Genomic DNA, 20,423 nt, shown 5'->3' on the forward strand with positions numbered 1-20,423 from the left:
AAGTCTGAAGTGGAGGTTCCTGGACTGTTTTTGCTTTTTGCTTCATTCATTAATTTATTTTTGTTCTTAAATCTCCTTCCTACTTCAAGGACTCGGGAGAATGCATTAGCCATGGTGGCTTTTTCTGGGCCAGCCCCGCTGAATGGGAGGAAATATCTCAGCATGCTTCTTGACTACTAATTATGTTTCTAGAATGATGCACTTGGGGTGGAGAGGGGGCCAACAGGCGGCCATATCCTGCAGTGCCTTGGAAAGAGCTTGGGCACGGGAGGGAGAGAGAGCCTGAGTGTGAAGCCAGTCCAGCAATGCCATGTTACTGGACTCAGGAAGGACCTGAGGCCCCTCTTACTTTTATCTTCATTTGTAAAGTGGAGGTTTAAAAAAAATTACCCCTTTTGCAGATCTGGGGTACCTCTGAGGAGTAGCATTTACTTAGTGAAGCTGACATGGTATGTCTATTCTGGCCTCCTAGAGACAGAGGAGCCCACAGCCATGCATGGAGACAAGGGTGCAATCATAACAGATCTCGTCTCCCACGCAGGTTCGTCTGCTCCACCCACCCCCCCCCCCCCCCCCGCCCCTCCTCAGGTCTGGAATAGATTGTCCCCAGTGCTGGTGATGAGATTAGCACATCCACCCAGGCCACTTCTGCCTCAGTGGGCAAAGAATAAAAGATCCAGGGGGGGAAAAAGTCACACGGAAGGAGGCACCTGGAAAAGATGTCTTTATGTTCTTACATGGAAAAAGGTAGCGAAGCCGAGAACGCAACGGTACAGATTTTTCCGAAAACTCGCGTCAACGAATCTGTTTCAGCTGCAGTCGTAATTCAACACTTGCCGAGTGGAAATTCGGGGTGGGGGATGGGAAGGAGGACCAGCAAGGGAAAGGTAATGATTATGTGCTGTTTTTTCTTAGAGTCTCAACTTTCCCAGCAAGCCAGAATTACATAAACAGATGCCACGCTCCACTATGATTGGGTAAACATGCAAAACTCGACAGCATGGTGGCAGCGATGTTTTAAGGGGGAGCCATATTAAAGCCGGATAGAAGAGAATATGAACGGGAACTTTGGAGCAGTTCCCTTCCTCTGGGCGGATGGGTATGGGTGGAATCACTAAGCACTTGGTTCACACATAACTTAGGAAGGGGCTGTGTGTCTAAAAGCTGACCTTGTAAACAAGCATGAAGGACATCTTACACTCAATAGTCATGGTTGGAAGGAAGGAACTATTCTCTGAAGAACGCACTGGGCAATCCCTCTGGCCTGTTTGCTGATTGCCCTACTCTGTGTTGGGATGTGTTCACACTGCTGGGGTTTCCTGCAGGATCTAGCACCAATATGTGGATTGGATCTGACTTGGATCTGAGTCCCTCGCGTCTTTCCTTTTGAGTATACTGAGGTATGTTTTCTTTGGTTTCTCTTTTGACAAATGAGTAGTATACCTATATAAAAAATCCTGTAATATTTACAGCATTTTAGACTTCAGTGTCAACTCTTCACATAAGAAAAATTAGAAAACTCTTTAAGAATCATGGGAAGGCTATTACTTCCTAGCGTCGGTCATGAAACTGTTTTCGATACACAGGACAATTAGCCGATTAGCACAGCTATAGGCTTTCTGGTCCAGAATCTTCCCTGTGCTCAGTGGGGAGGCAAATCCCGTTACTGCCATGTCTGTGGTTCGCCAAGCTTCACAGTACTTATCCACAAGACGGACTCCATGGGGGTTGGATCCATGCCAGACGACTTTCTGGGGCCTAGAAAGGAATTTTAGAGTGTTACTTTTTAAGTGGCGTTTTAAAATAACATCAAGTTCTTTATTTCTTATTTTATTTTACAGCTATTGTGTTGTGTGGTTTGTGTGTGCGTGCACGCATATATGTGTTTGCATGGGGGGTGTGGTCGCATGAGTGTGGGCATATACATGTGGTCAGAGAACAATACTGGGTATCTTCCTCAATCATTCGCCACCTTATTTTTGAGGCAAGGTCTCTCACTGAACCAGGAGTTTGCTAATTTAGCTAGATTTGATGGCCACCAAATCCCAAGGATCAACCAATTTCTCCCACTCAGGGCTGGGGTTTACAGGTGTGTGCCACTCCCCTGGCAATTAGATGTATGGTGGGGATCTGAATTCAGGTTATTGTGCCCGTGCAGTGAGCATTTTACCCTCTGAGCCATCACCCCAGTTCTCAAATGGCTATTTTTTTGTGGTATACCTTAGTAAGTGAATTGGCGTAAGTATAGTGAACTAAGACACATTCCTCCTCCTCCACAGTCCACAATCCAAGCCGAATCATCTTTGTGGCCTTGTGACTATTACCAGCTTTCTAGTCAGACTCTGTTTCCAGCCAGACTCAGCTTGCAGCATCCCCCAACAGCGTCTTTAGTTTTCATGAATCTCGACCGTTGTTGCTGGGGTTGCTTCCTCCCAACCAGACTTGTGACTCCTTCACCTTAGGAGTCCCCTCTTTACAGGACTCTGCTTTTGCCTCCCACCCGCAGAAACAATGGCTCTTCTCTGCTCCTCTCGTCATCTTTCTCTTTTAAAACTACAAAGCTGTCTGCATTTCCATTTGGTCTGTTATCTATTGCCCCTTGACGCCGAAGACCCTTAAAGCAAAGGGGCCAGGTAAGCGTATTATTGTGCCTTCCAGACCTAGCACTAAATGCGTTAGAGCATAGACACTGAGTATTCTGAACAGCACGTGTTGTTTTCAGAGACTGAGAGGCCCATTTATAGGACAAAGCCGCAGGGCCACCAGTCACATCCTGTCCATGGAATACTGCGTCTTCACCCACAATCATCGGCACAACTGTCCCATGGCATACACACCATGGTCTACTCATTTGACAGGCAGGCAAGGCCGTTGAGATCCCTAGAGTGAAGTGCTTTGCCCACGTATTGTAGTGAGCTACTAGACCTGGGTCTTCTGGCTCCAAGGCCATAGCTTTGCCATGACTCAGCGGCCTCCCTGTGGTTTCAGATTGTGGCAGTACTCCAGGGCCGTTCTGGCAAAGGTATCTCATTGTTAGAACACATTCTAAAACCACACATGCCACACAACAGGGCCCCACTTACCATGCCGGATCGGTCATCACATCTCGACCGTCAAAGGAGTATATTGGAATGTGTGTATTGAACTGGCCTCCATCACCCGAGAAGATTGAGTCCCAATTGTTGAAAAGCACCTGGCCCTATGAAGAAAAATGACACATTAGAATTTTTGTGCCACTGGCCTACAATTAGGCTTCTGCTTATTCTTGAGGGTTCAGATGTCAGCTATCCTGAAGTCCCCAGCTCAGAGAGGAAACTGCTTTGAAAAGAGAAAAAGTGGGGCCATGAGCTATGGTTGATACCCTGGAGTGGCAAATGCTTGGGTCGCTTGGGGACAGGTGTGCCTGAGGGCAATGATGGAGGTTCGTCTTTACCTTGAGGTTCACAATGGGGAGGCTGAATCTCTCGGCTTTCCTCACAACTGTGGAGAGATCCTGCAGGTGGGACGACAGGAAAGCTCGGAAGGTGGACAGAAGTCCTGCAGCCCTGGCCTGCTGGAAGCACTGGAAGTCTGCTCGGATGTCCCCAGCCACTGGTGTGTTCAGAGCAACCAGGTGCAGCTGCAAAGAGGAAGACAGTGTTAACGGCACCGCCACCACCTCCTATTTGGGGCGGGAGCCACCTTCTGGCTGCAAGGTGTGCCATAGGCTTCTTGGCCACCTGTAAGGGCAGTGGAACTGTGTCCATCCCCAGTCAAGACAGCCTTGGGGCTCCAGCCAGCTCATTACAGCTCTGTGAACAGCCCTTGGGGTGGGAATATCTTTCTTAGATTTAAAAAGGAATGCAAAAATTCTCCTTGGACCGAGCAAAGCCCTTTTGAGATCTGTTCGAGCCTGCAGCCCATGCTCGAGCACTCTGGGTATGATCCTAGCTTAGTTCTCACCACAGCTTCTAAGTTGACTTTGCCCTGGCTCCCAAGCTTCCTCCGGCCATTGCTGGCTGCCCTTACTTCTTCCTGAGCAGACCAGGGGCTGATCATGGGAGGTGCCCAGGAATGGACTCACAGCACTTATCAAGACATCTGGGATGGAACCTTCTAGAAACTAGGGTCAAATAGCTACTCTAGGCTCCCATTCCCGACACCCTGCTCATCAGCCCCAAACAAAAGCCATTCTAGACTTTGTTTTCTCTCATACACTGGCATCCATTTGTTGACCTCACATTTCAGCCTTTTCTGCTGGCATTCCATATGAAACACAGTCCACAGGCTGAGCGTTCACCCTCTCCCGTTCCCTAGCCTCATCTCAAGAGTAAGAAGCTTACACTGACCTCTAAATGCACCACACGCAAGCATGCACACATGCATGCACACGCGCGTGCACGAGCGCACACACAGAGTCACACACCCCTCACACACAGATATAATAATTGAAAATGAAAACCCCAATATACTGCGTTAAAGCTCCATTAGCCACTTTACTGACTTTTGGGGCTCATTGACGGCTTACCTAAATTCACTTCTCTCTCCCTTGAGCATTTACTCCTAGAATCTTGGTCTCCAAAATGCTTTGTGCTCTCTTCTAAACCCAAAGGGCACCTTTCAGTCATTTTGCCCCCACCCCCTGCCTTTGATTCTGGAGTACCCCCCTTTGACCTTCTTTGTCTCAGCCTCGGCTTCTCATTTGCTTCTCCTGTTTCTTCCACCAGCCTCTCTTTGCATCTGTCTCTGTATAGAATCTCTTTGGGACTCCTGCCATCCCCATGACGGTGGCCATAGCGCTGCTGACATCTCCAGCTGGGTTTAACACATTCATCTTCTACCCCTTCCTTCTCACTCTCATTTGGGTGTCCTGGGGCCACCCCAGACTCACTCTGCTGACCCTGAGGTCTTCTCTGGCGGTGTGAGCATTCCAGAAAGCCTATCTCTGTGCTGTGTGGCTTGTACTGTGAAGGCCTTAGGCCTCTGACCCTGTCTCCCTGCTGCTCTCTGTTGGAGTGGGAATGAGTAACGATCTAAGACAGAACCTGAGGCTGCTTCTCCTAAGGCTCTGAACTGACTCAGGTGGGTTGGGCTCTGCACCCATAAGGTAAGAGAGTTAGGGCATGAGAGCGCGCTGTGGCAATCCAGACAGGCCTGTATGGGTAGGGCTAGCGGGGGACACTCTTCTACAAGGGGGGGGGTCTGTGGAAATAGCAAAGTGTCTGAGAGCAGGGACAAGAGTTCCCAGGCTGGCTATACGTCCTGTGATCAAGCTCAATGACGTCCCTGAAGTGACTGGGACATGGTCTTTATTTACACTAGTGAAGGGCTGGGGTACATCTCCCATCTCCACCCTGCAAGATGATGCCTGGGAAGGGGCCTGTGCCCACTGCATCAGCCCAGTGGGGATTGGGCATCCTTCTCCAGCTCACTCATTCTCCTGGCAACACTCGTACCAAGGGACCAGCCTGGCTTCCCCTGTCTCTTCCCATGACTCCCACCAGCCCTCTTCTACAGTTCACAGCCTTACGTCATTGTTCCTGGACTTGCACATTTCAAGATAACATCCCTACCACTTCCCCTTGCTCTACTTTTAACTTATCCAAAGCTCTAATCGATTGCAGGAAAGGGTCAAAATCCCTAGCTCTGGCCCTTGTGAGCTTCTGTAGCCTAAACTTTTTCCTCTGTTGTGAAGTCTACTCCTCTGGCCAGTTTGAAACGCAGTCAGGAAGGAGCAGCACACACACCCCACCCTCCCATGCTCCATCTTCCCCTCTGCCAGGAATTCCTCCTTTCATTTTTCCCTGCCTGAACGTCAATGTCCTTTAGGTCTGAAGCTAGAGGTCACCTCTTGCTGACTGACTACCTTTGTCTTTCTGGTGACCCCAGCATCTCAGTTTTGCCTCACTCAAATAACCATGATCCGACTGCCCATAGTGTGTGTGCCCTCCTGTCTAGGTGGTAAGAGCTATTTACCAGGGCTGCAGAGGTGACCCATCAGTTGAGAGCACTTGCTGCTCTTTCAAAGGATCAGGATTCAATTCCTAGTACTCACATGGTGGCTCACAGTTATTTCTAACCCCAGTTAAAGGGGATACGATTCAGATTCCAGACCTCTGCAGGCTTCAGGCACGCACATGGAGCACGTACATACAGGCAGGCAAAAAAAATAAAATAAAAAAAATAAAAAACCCCAACTCATATGTGAAATAAAATAAATCTTAAAAAGAAAAAAAAAAGGACCTAGATACCAAACACAGGGCTCAGCACTGACGGACACACACACATACTCATTCTCTGCCAAGCAAACATATGACTGTACTTACAACGGGCCTCTGGTAATTGGCACTTAAAATGGGGTTCAGTGGAGGCTGTGGCTGGTACGGCTGTGACGTGAAATGGGAAAGGGAAAAGAATGAATACATTCAGAATACACATTGTACTCTCCAGGGTACAATGAGGTATGAGTCTAATGTCCCTTTTAAATAAATTTAAAATGATGCTTTGAACTCTCAGGTGGGAGGACTTTCATGGCCAAATGAGAAAGTCATCAGCAAAGGAGGGAGTGTTCTCAGGCTCTTTAAAACGATCCCTGAACTGTAGAAGCAGAAGACCTCAGCTTAAAAGCCAACATGTCTACCTCTTTAAAGGTTCAGTTTTATAATCTAATGGGGTGATGGTAGTGACCTCCAAGGGTTGCAATAGAATTCAATATCAGGCTATGCCAGTTGCTTCTGCTCTTTTATGGTTGTGAGTAAATGTTAAAGGTTGGCCTGGTAGGTGTGTGGTGCACATCTTTAATCCTAGCATTCAGGGAGCAGAGGCAGGTGGATCTCTGTGAGTTCCAGGCCAGCCAGGACGACTAGTGAGATCTGGTCTCAGAATAAGTAAACAAAAGAGGGAGGGATTCTTCCAGACGGTTTGTGGGTAAATTGGGAACAGGAGTCTCTAGCTTCCGCACCCAGGTCTCCCTCCACTATGGGGTGACAACATTCTATCTAGGAATTATTGGGCTTCCATAAGGTGCTAAGTCACACAGAACAGGTTGCGCTTGGAGATCTTGGTCCAGGTCCTCAGGGGCACCCAGGAAGCAGACAGCGGAGTTACTCACATTGCTGGAAAGCGCCGGTGGTGGGGGGCTGTCAGCAGGAATGGGGATCAGTTCTCCCAACTGCAAGAGAAGGAAGATGTTGCTAATGAAAAGCTGTAAGAAACAGCTTCCAAAACAGAAAACCGGCACTAAGGAGTTCTTCACCTTGGAGGGTATTTGGAGGGGAGAGGGCTAGCAAGGACATTGAAGAATTACCTGTAACCTTTTCCAACCATCTCGGACACGGATGAAAAACTCTGCACTGTCCCTCAGGTAGATGAACGTCCCCTCTATAACCAAATGTGCTTTCTGCAGCATGTCACCCATGTCGTTGAGTGCTGTGACCTGTCAGGACAGGGCATTTAAAATTCCAAACTGTCACGAAGCAGTAGCAAAATGTGATGCGCATTTTGATAAGTAACCCCTCATCCGAGAAAAAGGTTTATTGCATTGGACAGTGCTATAATACTAATTAATAACTAAAGTTATTGTTAATAACTAACAAATAAACTTATTAGTTAATAACTAAAGTTATTCAGTGTTCTGGCTCAAACCCAAGACCTGTCCAAGCTAGGCAAGTGCTCTACCACTGAACTACATAACCAGACCACGGTTGTTCTCTCTCTCTTCCTCTGTGTGCGTGTGCGTGTGCAGTGAGGTGCCAGATGTAGTCACGTGGTCTTTTCCATTATCACTTGTTCTCGACCTCATCTTTTGGAGCAAGGTCACGTACTGAACCCAGCACTAGCTGATTGTCTACACTGCCATCCAGCAAGCTTCGGTGCTCCACTGTCTCTGTTCCTACTCCCCTAGCACAGGGTTACAGATGCGTGCAACAAAGTGGATGCTAGGAATGAACTGGGGTCTCCATGCCTATGTTCAGGCACTTGACCTGCTGATCTTCACCTCAGCCTCTAGTTTTTAAAGACATTTTTCACTGTAGCCAAGACATGCCTTGAACTCAATAATCCTTCTGCCTCAGCCTCCCAAGTGCTGGGATTTCAGGAGTGTACTATCATGCTTGGCTAAGGGAGTTCTTTTTCATGAAATAAAAACATGCATTTCTCTGAACCACAAGTCTAAATTATAAAAAAAAGAATAAAAACCAAAAGATAATTTCCTGTGAAGATACGGATGTTGTGCCAGAGTTATCTTCGCTGGGTTTTGGTTTTAGCAGAATCATCAGCACATTGCCTCTTTTCCCCTGCCACTCGCATTGATTTTTAGCATCTCCACTGGCTAAAATGATGTGGTGTCATCTCACGTTCCTTAGTGACTTTCAAATCCATTCTCATTTGGGATATGAAATGCAAGCAAGTGGGCAATTATACTTAGCACTTAGTCTTTAGTCTAGCTGGATGGCTGCAATATTAAATATGTGTTTCAAAAGTGGGGGCTTGCGGCAGCTCTGTCTCAAAAGTTGCCTAAAATAAGAATGGCAGATATTTAGCAGCCCCAGAAGCAGATTCAGGAAGCTGAGACTGCAAACACTATTCTGAATAGCAACAAGCCTCAAGGAACTATCAGTCGAGAGTCTCATTGTCACCGAGAAAAAGTCCCCCAAAATTTTTTATCTCACCTTGACGATAATCATATTAATCAAACTGACATAGAAATATCCAAAGAGGCAAAGTGTCAAATTTTGTCATCTTCTGGACAATTCTGTCTTTTGAAAGTCAGGTTTTAATTTTTTTTTTTTTTTTAAAGAATGAAACCCAGTAACCACCAAAAAGGTTTCCTTGGACTGCTGCCAGTCTGGTAGGTGCTTGTCTGTCTCTCTCTCTCTGTACATTGTAACATTGTAACAATCCAGGCAAGCCATGCCCACCGCAGTGCACTGTGGGGCTGTGAATGCCCATATTCCATGCTCCAGCTAAGAAACAACCCAGCGTGAGTGTGACCATCAGAGCACCTATGGTGTTGATTACACGTGTGTGCATGCTGCTTTTAAAAATAGGAATGATTGGATTTTAGTCACTTCAAGAGTCACAGGCAAACCTTGAGTTCTGATCTTCCTGCCTCCATCTCGTAAGTGCTAAGGTAACAAGCATCTGCCACCATGCCTGGTTTTCTGTGATGCCAGAGATCGAACTATGCCTCCTACGTTAGGAAAACAGTCTACCCACTGAGCTACGTCTCCAGCCCCTGTTAGAGAGTTCTAATTCCGAAATAAAAGGGATTCCAAACACTGTCGCCAGAGTCTGAAGTAAGTCTGTCCAACGTGTAATGGCTACTCTACAAGATACTGACCAAGTTTCTGGATCCCGGGAGTCCTGGCTGTCCTGGAGGGCCAGGCGGGCCTGGAAGGGCCACGGCTGGGACAAAACAAAAGAGAGAAGTTATCACAGGGGGTCCCTGCTAGCCCCTAGAGGGGTGCTCACAGTCCCTTCCATGCTGAGGGTTATCCACCTTGCAGCTGGAAATGGGGCACTCTGACCCAGCAAGAGATTAAGGCCATGCTGATTGGCTTGGGGGAGGAGCTGAGATTCTTCATCATCGCCCTGATGAAGCTGTGCCCAAGACTTCAGAATTGGGAGGAAATCCCATTGGTGGTTATTTGTAAAAGCCAGTTTGAGCCGAACTTTCTGTTACTTGCATCTGAAACTACCCTGACTCATACAGTTTACTCAAGAGACAGAGCATGTGACCACCAAGTAGAGGAAAGTGGACCACAGAGGGGAGAGGAAAGAGTCCAGGTTGACGGTGACAGGAGGGATGACCAGGTTGTCCATTGCCAGCCGTGCATTTTAGGAAGCAGCAGGTTTGAAGGCCATTTGCCAGACATTGGCAGACATTCCTTCTACTCTAACATTCTATCGGCATGCTGGTGAGAACCAGTGACATTCAGGCTGCAATCTTCCCAGAGTTTCTTAGTTCTTGGCGTGTCAAAGGACCCTTAAAAATCAGCTCAAGGCTGCCATATTGATCCCCAGAAAAATAAAAAGGCGTGAGTGTCCAGTTGAAAGGTCCTTGCCTCAGGCAAACACAGAAGTGTTAGCATTTCTCCTTGGTTTTTCTTCTGCCTCTCTAAGCCGCATCCCTTCAGCATCTGCACAGTTCTTGGCAGATGCAAAGATGTCTCTATAAGTCCTAAAATCAACTGCATTGTCTCTTCAGGACACCTCAAGCAAGCCTTAGCTCCAACACAGGGCTTGAACGACCACGCATAGGTGGTAAGTGGCCAGTGGAGGACTTGGATGTGGGTCCAGCCATGTGTCCCTCGAGCATGAATGACCCTGAGCAAGTCATGTCCTCTCTGAGCCTCAGTGTAGGCCTCCTTGGGGTTATAATGCTCTCCACTTCACCTCCGTTCAGCATCGCTGGGAAGTCTATGTGGGTAGTGGCTATTCAAGGGTTTATATACTGGGACTTGTCATGTATTGTGTGAAAGACAATCCCTGCTCAGTGCAGCAAGGTGTCTGGATCCCCCTAGACTGGTGCTTTTGTGGACAACAAATTCTCTGCATCCCACACTCTGCCAACTGCCCTTATCTTCTGCAACGCCTCTGCATCCCTCCAGGCCCTGTTGGCACATCTGAATTAATCTACCCAGCATCCTTTGCAAATCAAAGTCCTCAATCTTCTCCTGAGGTCTTTCCCTTCACACCCACAGCCATTTCCTTGCAGAAAGAGCTATTAGGTTCTCAAGTGGTCCTCCCTCTTGACTACAGATAATCCGTTCAAAGTTGGCACCTAGCTCAAGACAGGCCAGTTAGAATCTTTTACTGGATCTGCCCTAATCCAAGATATTTCAGACTCAAGCTGAGAAAGGAGCTCATGGTTTCCAGCTCACAGTGGAAGAACTAAGCTGTAGGTAACCACCTTCCCCTCTGTGCAGAGGATGTGGTCTGTGGGGAGTAAGGAGGAAGCTGGTACACAGATAAGATAGGGCCAGAGCTTCATGACAAGGTGCTAGTCTGAGTTAGGCTCTGGCTGTTCTTAGCATCTGATTTCCGGTCTACTCATCCAAAAAGCTGATTGCTTAGCCCCTCCTTCCAGTGAGCAAACTTCCCTTGCACTCACTCTGCTCTGAGCCGTGTTTCCACTTTTAGCCAGTAAAGCCAAGGCCACGTTAAAGCCAGCCCCAGGCTACCCTCTGCAAGGCCCAAGGTTCTGTGTGGGTTACTGGCTTGCTCCCCATGACTTGCTCAGCCTGCTTTCCTATAGAACCCAGGACCATCAGCCCAGGGATGGCCCCACCCACAGTGGACTGGCCCCTCCTCCATCCATCACTGATTAAGAAAATCCTACAGCCTGATCTTATGGAGGCATCTTCTCAATTGAGGTTCCTTCCTTTCAGATAACTCTAGGTTGTATCAGGTTGACATAGAACTAGCCAGCATATCTGGTTTATATCTAATGTCCAGTATAGGAAACTCCAGAGACAAAAAGTAGATCTGGGGAGGTAACTGCTTCTAGCAAAATCAGTCTTCCTTCCTTCCTTCCTTCCTTCCTTCCTTCCTTCCTTCCTTCCTTCCTTCCTTCCTTCCTCCCTCCCTCCCTCCCTCCCTTCCTCTTTCCTTCCTCCTTCAATTCTAGGGATAAAACCTAAAGCTTCCCCCATATTCTACCACTGAACTTTCACTCCATCCCATGGGGCTTCTTCTTGGTGTCATGAATGTCTAGAATTAAGCAATTGTAATAGCCGCACCATTGCTAAATTGTACACTTGAAATAAATGTATGTTATAATATCTGAATTATATTCATTTCAAGGAAGAAAAGAAGGCAGGCTCCATCCAGCAAACAGCCCTGTTAGACAGAGACGTCTGCCACCCAGGTGTGCCACCCTGAGCACAAAGACAGAAGCAGTAGGAATGAAGTGCCACTCAGCACTAACCTGCACCCAGGATGGCAGGAGGTCCTGGAGGCCCAGGGGGTCCCGGAGGTCCAGGGACACCAGGTCTCCCAAAGCCAGGTGGCCCAGGCAGGCCTGGAATTCCTGGGGGGCCCTGGGGCCCCACAACAGCCTCTCCTTTCTGTCCCTGTAGAGGCAAGCACATAGTCATGGAGAAAGCTCTCTTTTAATAAGGATGTCTGCAAGATCCAGTAATTGCAGGTGGTGTCAGCAAGCAGCAGCCCAGACACGGAGTCCAAAGACACCAGGCAGTCCAGGCAGCCAGAGGTTCCTTGAGATCTAGTCTGGCTTTCTCACTTCACACATGAAGCTACTGAGCCTTCAGAGTGGAGAGGACTGGCCTTAAATCACAGTGCAAGAACCATGCCACAAGAACCAAAGAGTCCTTCTAAAGCTATTGCCAGTGCCTTCCGTTCATCCTACGAAGAAAACCCTCACTATTGATAGCTCTGTTCAGAGGGAAGTTGCCACAGTGTGGACAGCTAATGCCCGTGGGTTCACTAACCGCGCGTAGCCTGGACAGCTCTAGAGACAGAGTTAACCAGCCAACAACACAGGAGGAAAACCTGCTCAGGCCTAAGTACGCACTACACCAACTTCAACTTTAAACCCACCTACTCATACTGGGGGCGAGGCACAGGGAAAGCCACAGGTCCCCAGGGAGTCACTACTCACAATCAGGCCTGGATGTCCTGGTAGGCCTGGAGGCCCAGACACAAAGAGGTTGTCTCTGGACTCTCCTCTGAAGGCTGCATCTCCATTCCCCTCCTGGAAGAAAGACCATGGGAGGTCGCAGTAAGACAGGCATGAACCTTTCTTAACAGAAACTCAAGAAACCGAATCACAAGCTATTGCGATATCAGTGGGACCCCCAAAGTCCACATGTTAGAAACATTATCCCCAAACTTGTGTATTGCTGGCACTGAGAGGTGAAGTCTGGGTTAGTGGAGCGACTTGTGAGCTAGGGAGTAGTTTTGCTATATATATATATATCCTTAGCATCCTTGTTCTGTCTTGCTCTGTGATTCCTGCATCGTCTCAGGACTTTGCCGAATTCCAACAAGTAAGGAGCCCTAGCCCTCCAGAACCATGTGCTAGAGAAACCTTTATTCTTTCCAAGTTATGCAGTCTGCGGTATTCAGTTATGGCAACAGCAAACAGACTAGGATAATAGACCAAACATTGAATAATGAATATTCACCTTCAAGCTGTGGAGAAAATGTCTCAGGTAAGCCGGATCAACCGGAGGGCCTGAAGAAGAAACACTTTGTAAGTTCATCATCGTAGCGACAGAGATTTCAGAGTTTCCAAGTTAGGAGCCATGTTTTCTCTTAATAAAAGTGATACTACGTTGATTTACTAGAGCTGACAGTAGGCTTGGAGGCATCCCCAGTCCTAATCTAGGCCCAGGGACTGTAGGATCCTGGGCAAGTCCCTGATTCTCTCAGTGCCATATTTTACCTATGAACAACAACAGAAAGTCATCCTCTCCCTCTGACCCCCACCCCACCTGTAGTTCTGGGGCTGGAAGTTGGGGTTCTGAGCATGCTCAGCAGTACCCCACCTTCAGCCCCCCCCCCCCGGTCTCCCTTGATATGTCCTACTTTGGACATATCAGGCCAGAGACTGTTTCTTACTAGAATCCACAGCGCTTGTGGGCAGGGTGGCTAGCTTGTGTAGCCACCTTGATTTAGCAAGGCCTAGGGGCAGGAGCAGGCATACCTGGTGGTCCTTGGGCTCCTTGGTCCCCCTTTTCTCCTTTTGAACCAGGAAGACCCCAGGACCCTTTCTCTCCTTTAACACCTGTCATCAAACACAAGTACACGTTTAAGAACAAGGAAAAGTAGGTTGTGGGAAATCGGGTTTTAGAATTAAGCCCTTTAGCAAAGCCCATCAGACCAGAAGGTAGGAAAGAGCCTGCAGGGCCATGATCCCGGCATCAGACAGGTTTCCAGATCTTGACCAAGTTCACAGTACTGTAATGTCACCAAGAAGACAGATGAAGGGTAGAGCCCAGCAGGGACTATAGTGACTCAGCAGGGGAGAGTTTGTGAGAACAGGCTGGGGCCCCATTCCACTCTGCCCTTCAGTCTCCTCTCCCCCCGGGCCTGTGCAGCCTGAGGTCTTGAGGAGCAAATAAATCCCCCAGGGACTATGACACAGTTCAGCTAAGGGGGCTGAATCACTCACGCATCTGGCTGAGGGGATGAACACCCACTATGGGTCACATGCCACCCTAAGTGGTAGGAAGCCAGGGGTCTGAGGGGTTGCCTTCCCAACCCACCAGTTCCTCTGCTCCTCATAGGGGAGAGGTGCATGAGGGAGGCTTTTAGGAAAATGTATCTGGGGAGGAAAATCACCCCTTTCCGCTGTCCCCTGGGTGGGACCTAAAGGTGGACGTGAGATCCTCCAGTTTTTGACCCCCTAAAAAGGGAAGCAGATAAATCTTCCAGTGTTCTTTAGTCTAGAGGTGGCTGTCCTAAGGTTGTGGGGTTCAGGCTTCCTGGATGTAGAACAGCCAAGAGCACCAAAGGTGTGATGAGGGAGCAGCCGGGATGTCCAACCACATGGCCCAGGTCCCACGGATACACGGGAACCGGTGAGACTAAGGGCATAGGCAGAGCATTGTGGGTTCCCACCCAAGCCAGGGCAGAGGAGATAATGAGTAGACACCCACAGGTGCTGCCCTGAGAGGTGATTTAACACCCAGAAGCACTTATGGAATACCGCCTCTCACCAGGGCCAGTGCATCCAGAAAGTTCTGTTCTTGCCCCTCCCTCACAGGGTAGCCTCACAGGACAGGGAGCAGCTGAGGGTCTGAGAAGGCAAACCCAGCTCCCCTTCCTACCCAAGGCCTACCTACAGCCCTCACTACCACCAAATAATAATCTCAAAACAAGCCCAAGGCACAGTGGTGCTCATGCCTTTAATCCCGGTTGTCAAGTGGCAGAGGCAGGTGGATCTCTATGAGTTCAAGGCTAGTCTGGTCTACTTCATGAGTTTCAGGTTAGCCAGAGCTGCGTAGAGAGATCTTGTCTCAAATGACAACAAAATTCCATAAGAACAAGTTTCACCTAACATCAAGGAGAAAGGGACCTTGGAGCAGGTCTGAGCACCAGGTCAGGACATGGCCTGGAAGTGGCAACCAAAGTGACAGAAAAATAAGGAAAACCTCATTAGGGAGACCCCTCCCTGGCAGACCAGGGTGACACAGCTAAGCTGCAGGGGACCACAGAGTAAGAACGGCTTCCCCTTATTTAAGTTGTGAGTGTTTTGATTCTTCCATCAAAAACCAGGCGCTGTGTGGCAGGGAGTGGAGGTGGAAGAGGATTCTAGCTGCTCTCTTAGAGGCCTGTCCCGCTGTGCTGTGCTCTTAAGAGGCTGAGCATGCTAACCTTTACTACCTCCCCTGACGCATCACTCCTCCACCCACACACATATACACACTGAGCAAGGTTCCACAGAAGCTCTGCCTATAGACTAGGAGAACACAGGTTCCGATGGACCAATGAGGACAGATGCTGACCTTGAACTGGTGATCCTCCTGCCTCAGCCTCTTGAGTACTGGGACCGTAGATATGCATCACCATGCCTTGCCACACCCTCTCCTCACAGCACTGGGGATCAAACCTAAGGACTCACACACGCTAGGCGAGAGCTCTTGACCAATGGAGCCGTTCTTTCTGTCCTGTAGTTAGTTTTAATGGTTCCTGGCACCCGAAAGACCTTAAGGGCTGAGGAGGCAGGAGACACATAGGGCAGCACCAAGTGGACATCTGTGGCTGTCTTTTGAAGCGATTGGTAAAGGAATGAACAAAGGGGAGAGTTTCCTGTTACCGAGGGAGTTTAGCCAGAACGCACGGGTATGTGAGAAAACCAGAAAGACATTGTGTACCACAGCTCAGCTGCCACTTGTCCCCCCCATGCCAGTCCGCCCTTCCCGACCACCTCATCTGTGGCCAGCACTAGACACACATAAGTGCCTACGGATCAGGAATGCCTCCGAGAAGCACAATGAAAAAGAGTACATACCGTGGAAAGTGACAAGCTCTGTGTCCCCAGGGTGAGCAGTACCAACCTAGGGAGAGAGAAAGACCAGGTCAGACGTGGGAAGCTCTACCCTGGCTTTTGTCTGGGTGGTTACAGTCCTGGAGACATATTGCAGAGGAGGGAATGACACAGGTTCAGGCTCAGACTTAGCTCTGGAGCTCCAGATCTCCCAGCACCCTCAACACAGACATCCCAGGCCTTCAGTAGGGAAGCCCATGATGTAGCCGGCCTCAAGAACACAGCACCGAAACTTCTGGCCAAAACTCTCAGCAAAAGGGAAGAAACCCAGGGCCTTCAGATAGTGTTCGCGAGAGTGTTGGCCAACGCTGAGCGTTTTGGCCTCCTTCCTTATCAATTAAGATTGGCTCATGGTTGAGGCCAAACGTCCGAGCCAGCCCTGAGCCAGCTCTGAAGCTGGGCCAGTCGTCTGCTACTGAGTGTAATCAAAGACAGGCATAAGGCACGGGTCCTGGCAGGAGTTGCCGTGATAAATAACAGGGTTGTCATTGATTGGAGGGACTATTATGGGCTCTTCATTAGGTGACAGGGGTCTGGAATCCAAGCAGTTCTGGAAAATATAATTCTCAGTTCGTTCCCATATCCCTGCTGCCCCCTCGCCCTTTCTCTCTTCCCCCCTCTCATTCTCTCCCCCCCCCCCTTGTGTGTAGTCAATCTTACATGTGATTCCTCAGGCGCTGTTCACTTTGTTCTTTGACCACTGGGTCTGGTCAGTGAGTGGTCAGTGAGCCCCAGACATCCCATCTCCACCTCTGTGGCACAAGGATTACGAACGTGCCCCATCATGGCTTTTCCCCCTTCAGGTTCTGAGCACCAAACAGTTTTTCCTGCTTGTGCAGAAAGCCCTTCACCAAGCCACTCCTGAGATCCCCAGATCTCGCCTCGCACGTGTGAGCTCTTAGGTGAGTCTGCAGGCAGAGGCCCCTGCAAACTGGTATGCAATATGCCTTGTCTTAGCTTCAGCTCCTGTTCCTGTGATAGGACACACTAGCAAAAGCAGCTTACAGAAGATTTTTTTGATTGACAACTCCAGGTTATTGGAGTTATATTGCTCGGGAGTCAAGGTCGCATTGCGAGGAAGCAGCTAGTCACATTCAATCCGTAGTCAAGAGCAGAGAGCTAGGGATTCATGTATGCATGAGCATGCTTGGCTCACTCTCTCCACTCTCTTACACAGTTTAGAATCTCTTGCCTAGGGTATGGTACCACCCATAGTGGGCAGGTAATATAGACAATCCCCCACAGACAGGCCAACCTGACCTATACAATCCCTCATCAAGACTCTTTTCTCGGGCGATTCTTGATTGTGCTGGGTCTACTATTAAAGGGAACTACCACACTCCACCGCCATCATTCCCCAGTTGAGTGATGGTGCCTCACCTGGATCCAGGATCTTTCTGTACTTATGAATGAGATTGCCAGCTGCTTAGCGGTTATCACAAAAAAAAAAAAAAAAAAAAAAAAAAAAGATGCTGGGAAGGGGAAGGAATCTTCGAGAAAAAAAATTAAGGATGCATATTGCAGAGATTCTGGTTAAGAGGCATGGTGGGGGTGTAAACTGTGAGGTCTAAACTGTGCTGGAAAGTGCTTATGAGGTGCTGGGTATGTTTCTCTTTGGTGATGTCCACTTTGAGGGTAGCCGTGTAGGAAACATCCTCTCCTCCAAATCCCAAGGTGTCCCAGTATGCCACAGGAAATTAAGACCAAAACAAAACTCACTCCAAATACTCCGAGCCTAGCATTGACTTCTTTTAAGTAATTCCACGGCACACCCACCCACATGTGGATATGGCACAGGGTCCCAGCATAGGTCATGTGACTGCAGTAGCATTCCCACAATACTCTAAAGTTTGTGGTGGGCCATCCCATACTTGGCGCAATGGATTGCTTTGTGGGAGGTGGTAAGCGGCTGGGTTCTGCGGTGGAAGGCAGGACCTTCAACACTCATAGCCAGAGGAACCTAGGCAGCCTACAGCTCCTGCATGTGGAGGTGAGTGCACAGCTTTCTGGGACTATCTCCAGAACCTGCCCTTGAACCAGAGGCCGCCATGCAGTTATCTGTAGAAACATGCCCTTGGCGGTGCTATTGCTCAGCACTGCAAACCAGGTGGATCCCATGCTCTGCCTTCCACGCTAGAATGCTTGGACTGTGGGCTGTCCACTTGGATGCCGCAAAGGTTAGACTTGGACATATGCCTAGGGCAACACACAGCCAGCCAGTCTGTGTCAGTCGGAAGCCTCAGAGAGCGGCCCCATCGCCACTCCCACAGGAATCAATTCAAGCCCACTTCAAAGTATATTTTGAAACCATCATTTGCAAACTCCAGAAAGCAGAGCGCAAGCCTGTCTAGGTCATCCCTGTGTCCCCAGGGCCTAGCAGAGTCCTTGGCACTGTGAGAGCTCAGTAAATATTTACTGAATGAACGAGCGACTGATTACTCACAGATCCGTGACTCATGCCTGTCCCCGTGTTTCCTCACAGAAATAAACGTCTCTCTATGAGACGGGCAAAATCCTAAAGACAGTGCTGCCAACGGCCTGTGTGGGGAGGGGCAGGAGGAGGCTGGGCAAGCCATCACAGTGCCTGCACCTGCTTCCTGGTGACCAGGAGATCTTAGCTGTGGTCCCAGCTGCCCCATGCCCCATGACACTGGGCTAGCCCAAGAGCTTTCGTGGGCAGTTACCTTCCCGTGATGAAGGGGAGAGAGATCGTTTGCCTCTTGGGGAGGTTTGGTAAGCGGTAACACAATCCTCAGGAAGGATGGGACAGAGTAGCTACAGATTCCATCCCCAAGTTCCCAGCCCAGGCACCATGAACTGGCGTGGCTTCTTCCTCTTATAAGGGATCTATTTTGCAATTTTACGCTCCTCTTGCCCATGAGGCCAATGTGGTCTCACTAACAGAGCACTAGCAGTACTGGCTGCATCAAAAGAAGTGGTGTGCAGATATGTCATTACCCGTGTCTATCATCTAGAAACATCTAGACCTTTAAGGGTCCTGATGTGGATAGAAGCTACATCCAGGGATGGAAGGTGCTCCAGGCAAGACTAATCTGTTTCTTTGAGTTGGCACCCATGCTTAGCCTGCTGCCAATGACATGGGCTCATGTTACTTACTGGAGTTTTGCAGTGTGGCCGGGCAGGTATTGGGAAAACAGCCTGTAGGAAAGAGAATATGAGGGGTGAGGCCCTCAGAAAACCCTGCTCCAGCTGAGGCCAATCTGGTGCCCGCTGCATGGTCCCCAGGCCCATCCCGACTTACACCTTTGATGTTAACCACAGCTCCAGGGGGTCCTGGGGGTCCTGGGGGTCCAGGTAGGCCAGGTGGACCCTGAAGGAAGAAAATAAAAGCTGCTACTGAGTTTGGGGATCTGGGAGTAAGAAGCAACTGCAGGGTGTGCCCTACACTGGGCTGGAAGTCGGGAAAGGAGGAGCCTTTGGAAACAACCCACAGTGGCCTCTGGTCCCTAGTCCCATCCACAGAGCGCCTTCACATCTGGCCCATACTGCAAAAATGTTGGTAAACCATGGAGACAGCAGAGCGACTATGTCATACTGGTTAATGCCCACAAATAATGAGGCCCAGGGAGGGGACACAACCTGCCCAAAGTTTACAGAAAGCTGATACTGGAACCCAGAGTTTGGATCCCATTAACGTAAGCATTCCTGGAACTACGTGCAGAAGGGAAGAGGGGCATCAGGATCCTAAGAGGCTCCAATCCCTTCCTCCTGCCTCCCCCCTTTCATCTGGTGTCTGCATGGGGAGACTGACACTCTTCAGCATGAGCATGATCCAGGTGGCACGGGACCCTCCTGAGAGCGAGATGGGGGCAGGGCTGAGTGTGAGGATCTTCGGAAGTGACAATGGAGGAAGAAGGCGAACACTCCCGAACATGCATTCTGCAAACCCCACTCCCTGGACTTCATGGCACTGGACCCTCTCGGACAGGGTATGATCAGCCCTCCAGCTCAGGGGCAGCTGGGATGGGAGAAGCGGATACAGTTCTCACCGGCATCATGATTCCTCGATCTCCTTTGGCACCCTTGAGACCGTTCAATCCTGGGCGACCCTGAGAGGCACACAAGATACCTTATGGAGCTCTGGCTGTGGGGTAACCTGGTCACCACACACCCCATCCTTTAGTGATACCTACAGGTCGTCCCGGGAGGCCAAATTCTCCTTTATGTCCTGGTGGTCCTTTGGGTCCCTAGAGGCAAAACAAACACCATGGTAGCAAATGACAGAAACTCAGGCTCCAGAGATCTGGAAGGCTGGGCTTACTCTTGGAGGCAGTGAAGCAGGGATGGGAGGGGGGGAACATGAGCAACAATCCTAAAGCACCCACCTACCCATTTCCTGGTCTCCTGCCTCTCAGAAGGGTTTGCTCAGTCCTTACGCTCTCCCTGTTTTTCTGAAGGCTTACACACC

General features: G+C 49.4%; 1 protein-coding gene across 1 annotated transcript in view; it reads right to left on the reverse strand.

Moving 5' to 3' along the window:
- Positions 1-709: 709 nt before the first annotated feature.
- The window catches only part of Col15a1 (collagen type XV alpha 1 chain), a 100,452-nt gene continuing 80,738 nt past the window's right edge, over positions 710-20,423 (reverse strand). The window contains exons 25-40 of the mRNA XM_050156021.1: positions 20,149-20,202; positions 20,005-20,064; positions 19,257-19,325; positions 19,112-19,153; positions 15,959-16,004; positions 13,649-13,729; positions 13,128-13,177; positions 12,602-12,694; positions 11,909-12,053; positions 9,320-9,384; positions 7,286-7,414; positions 7,091-7,150; positions 6,306-6,365; positions 3,434-3,619; positions 3,084-3,199; positions 710-1,758 (exon numbers count right to left, since the gene is read on the reverse strand). Of these exons, the coding sequence (XP_050011978.1) occupies positions 1,545-1,758; positions 3,084-3,199; positions 3,434-3,619; positions 6,306-6,365; positions 7,091-7,150; positions 7,286-7,414; positions 9,320-9,384; positions 11,909-12,053; positions 12,602-12,694; positions 13,128-13,177; positions 13,649-13,729; positions 15,959-16,004; positions 19,112-19,153; positions 19,257-19,325; positions 20,005-20,064; positions 20,149-20,202 (1,470 nt within the window). The 3' untranslated portion in view covers positions 710-1,544. The remainder of the gene's footprint in view (positions 1,759-3,083; positions 3,200-3,433; positions 3,620-6,305; positions 6,366-7,090; positions 7,151-7,285; positions 7,415-9,319; positions 9,385-11,908; positions 12,054-12,601; positions 12,695-13,127; positions 13,178-13,648; positions 13,730-15,958; positions 16,005-19,111; positions 19,154-19,256; positions 19,326-20,004; positions 20,065-20,148; positions 20,203-20,423) is intronic.

The sequence above is a fragment of the Alexandromys fortis genome, unplaced genomic scaffold, assembly GCF_014885135.2.
Source record: "Alexandromys fortis isolate MF-2015 unplaced genomic scaffold, M_Fortis_MF-2015_v1.1 scaffold_92, whole genome shotgun sequence".
NCBI lineage: Eukaryota > Metazoa > Chordata > Mammalia > Rodentia > Cricetidae > Alexandromys > Alexandromys fortis.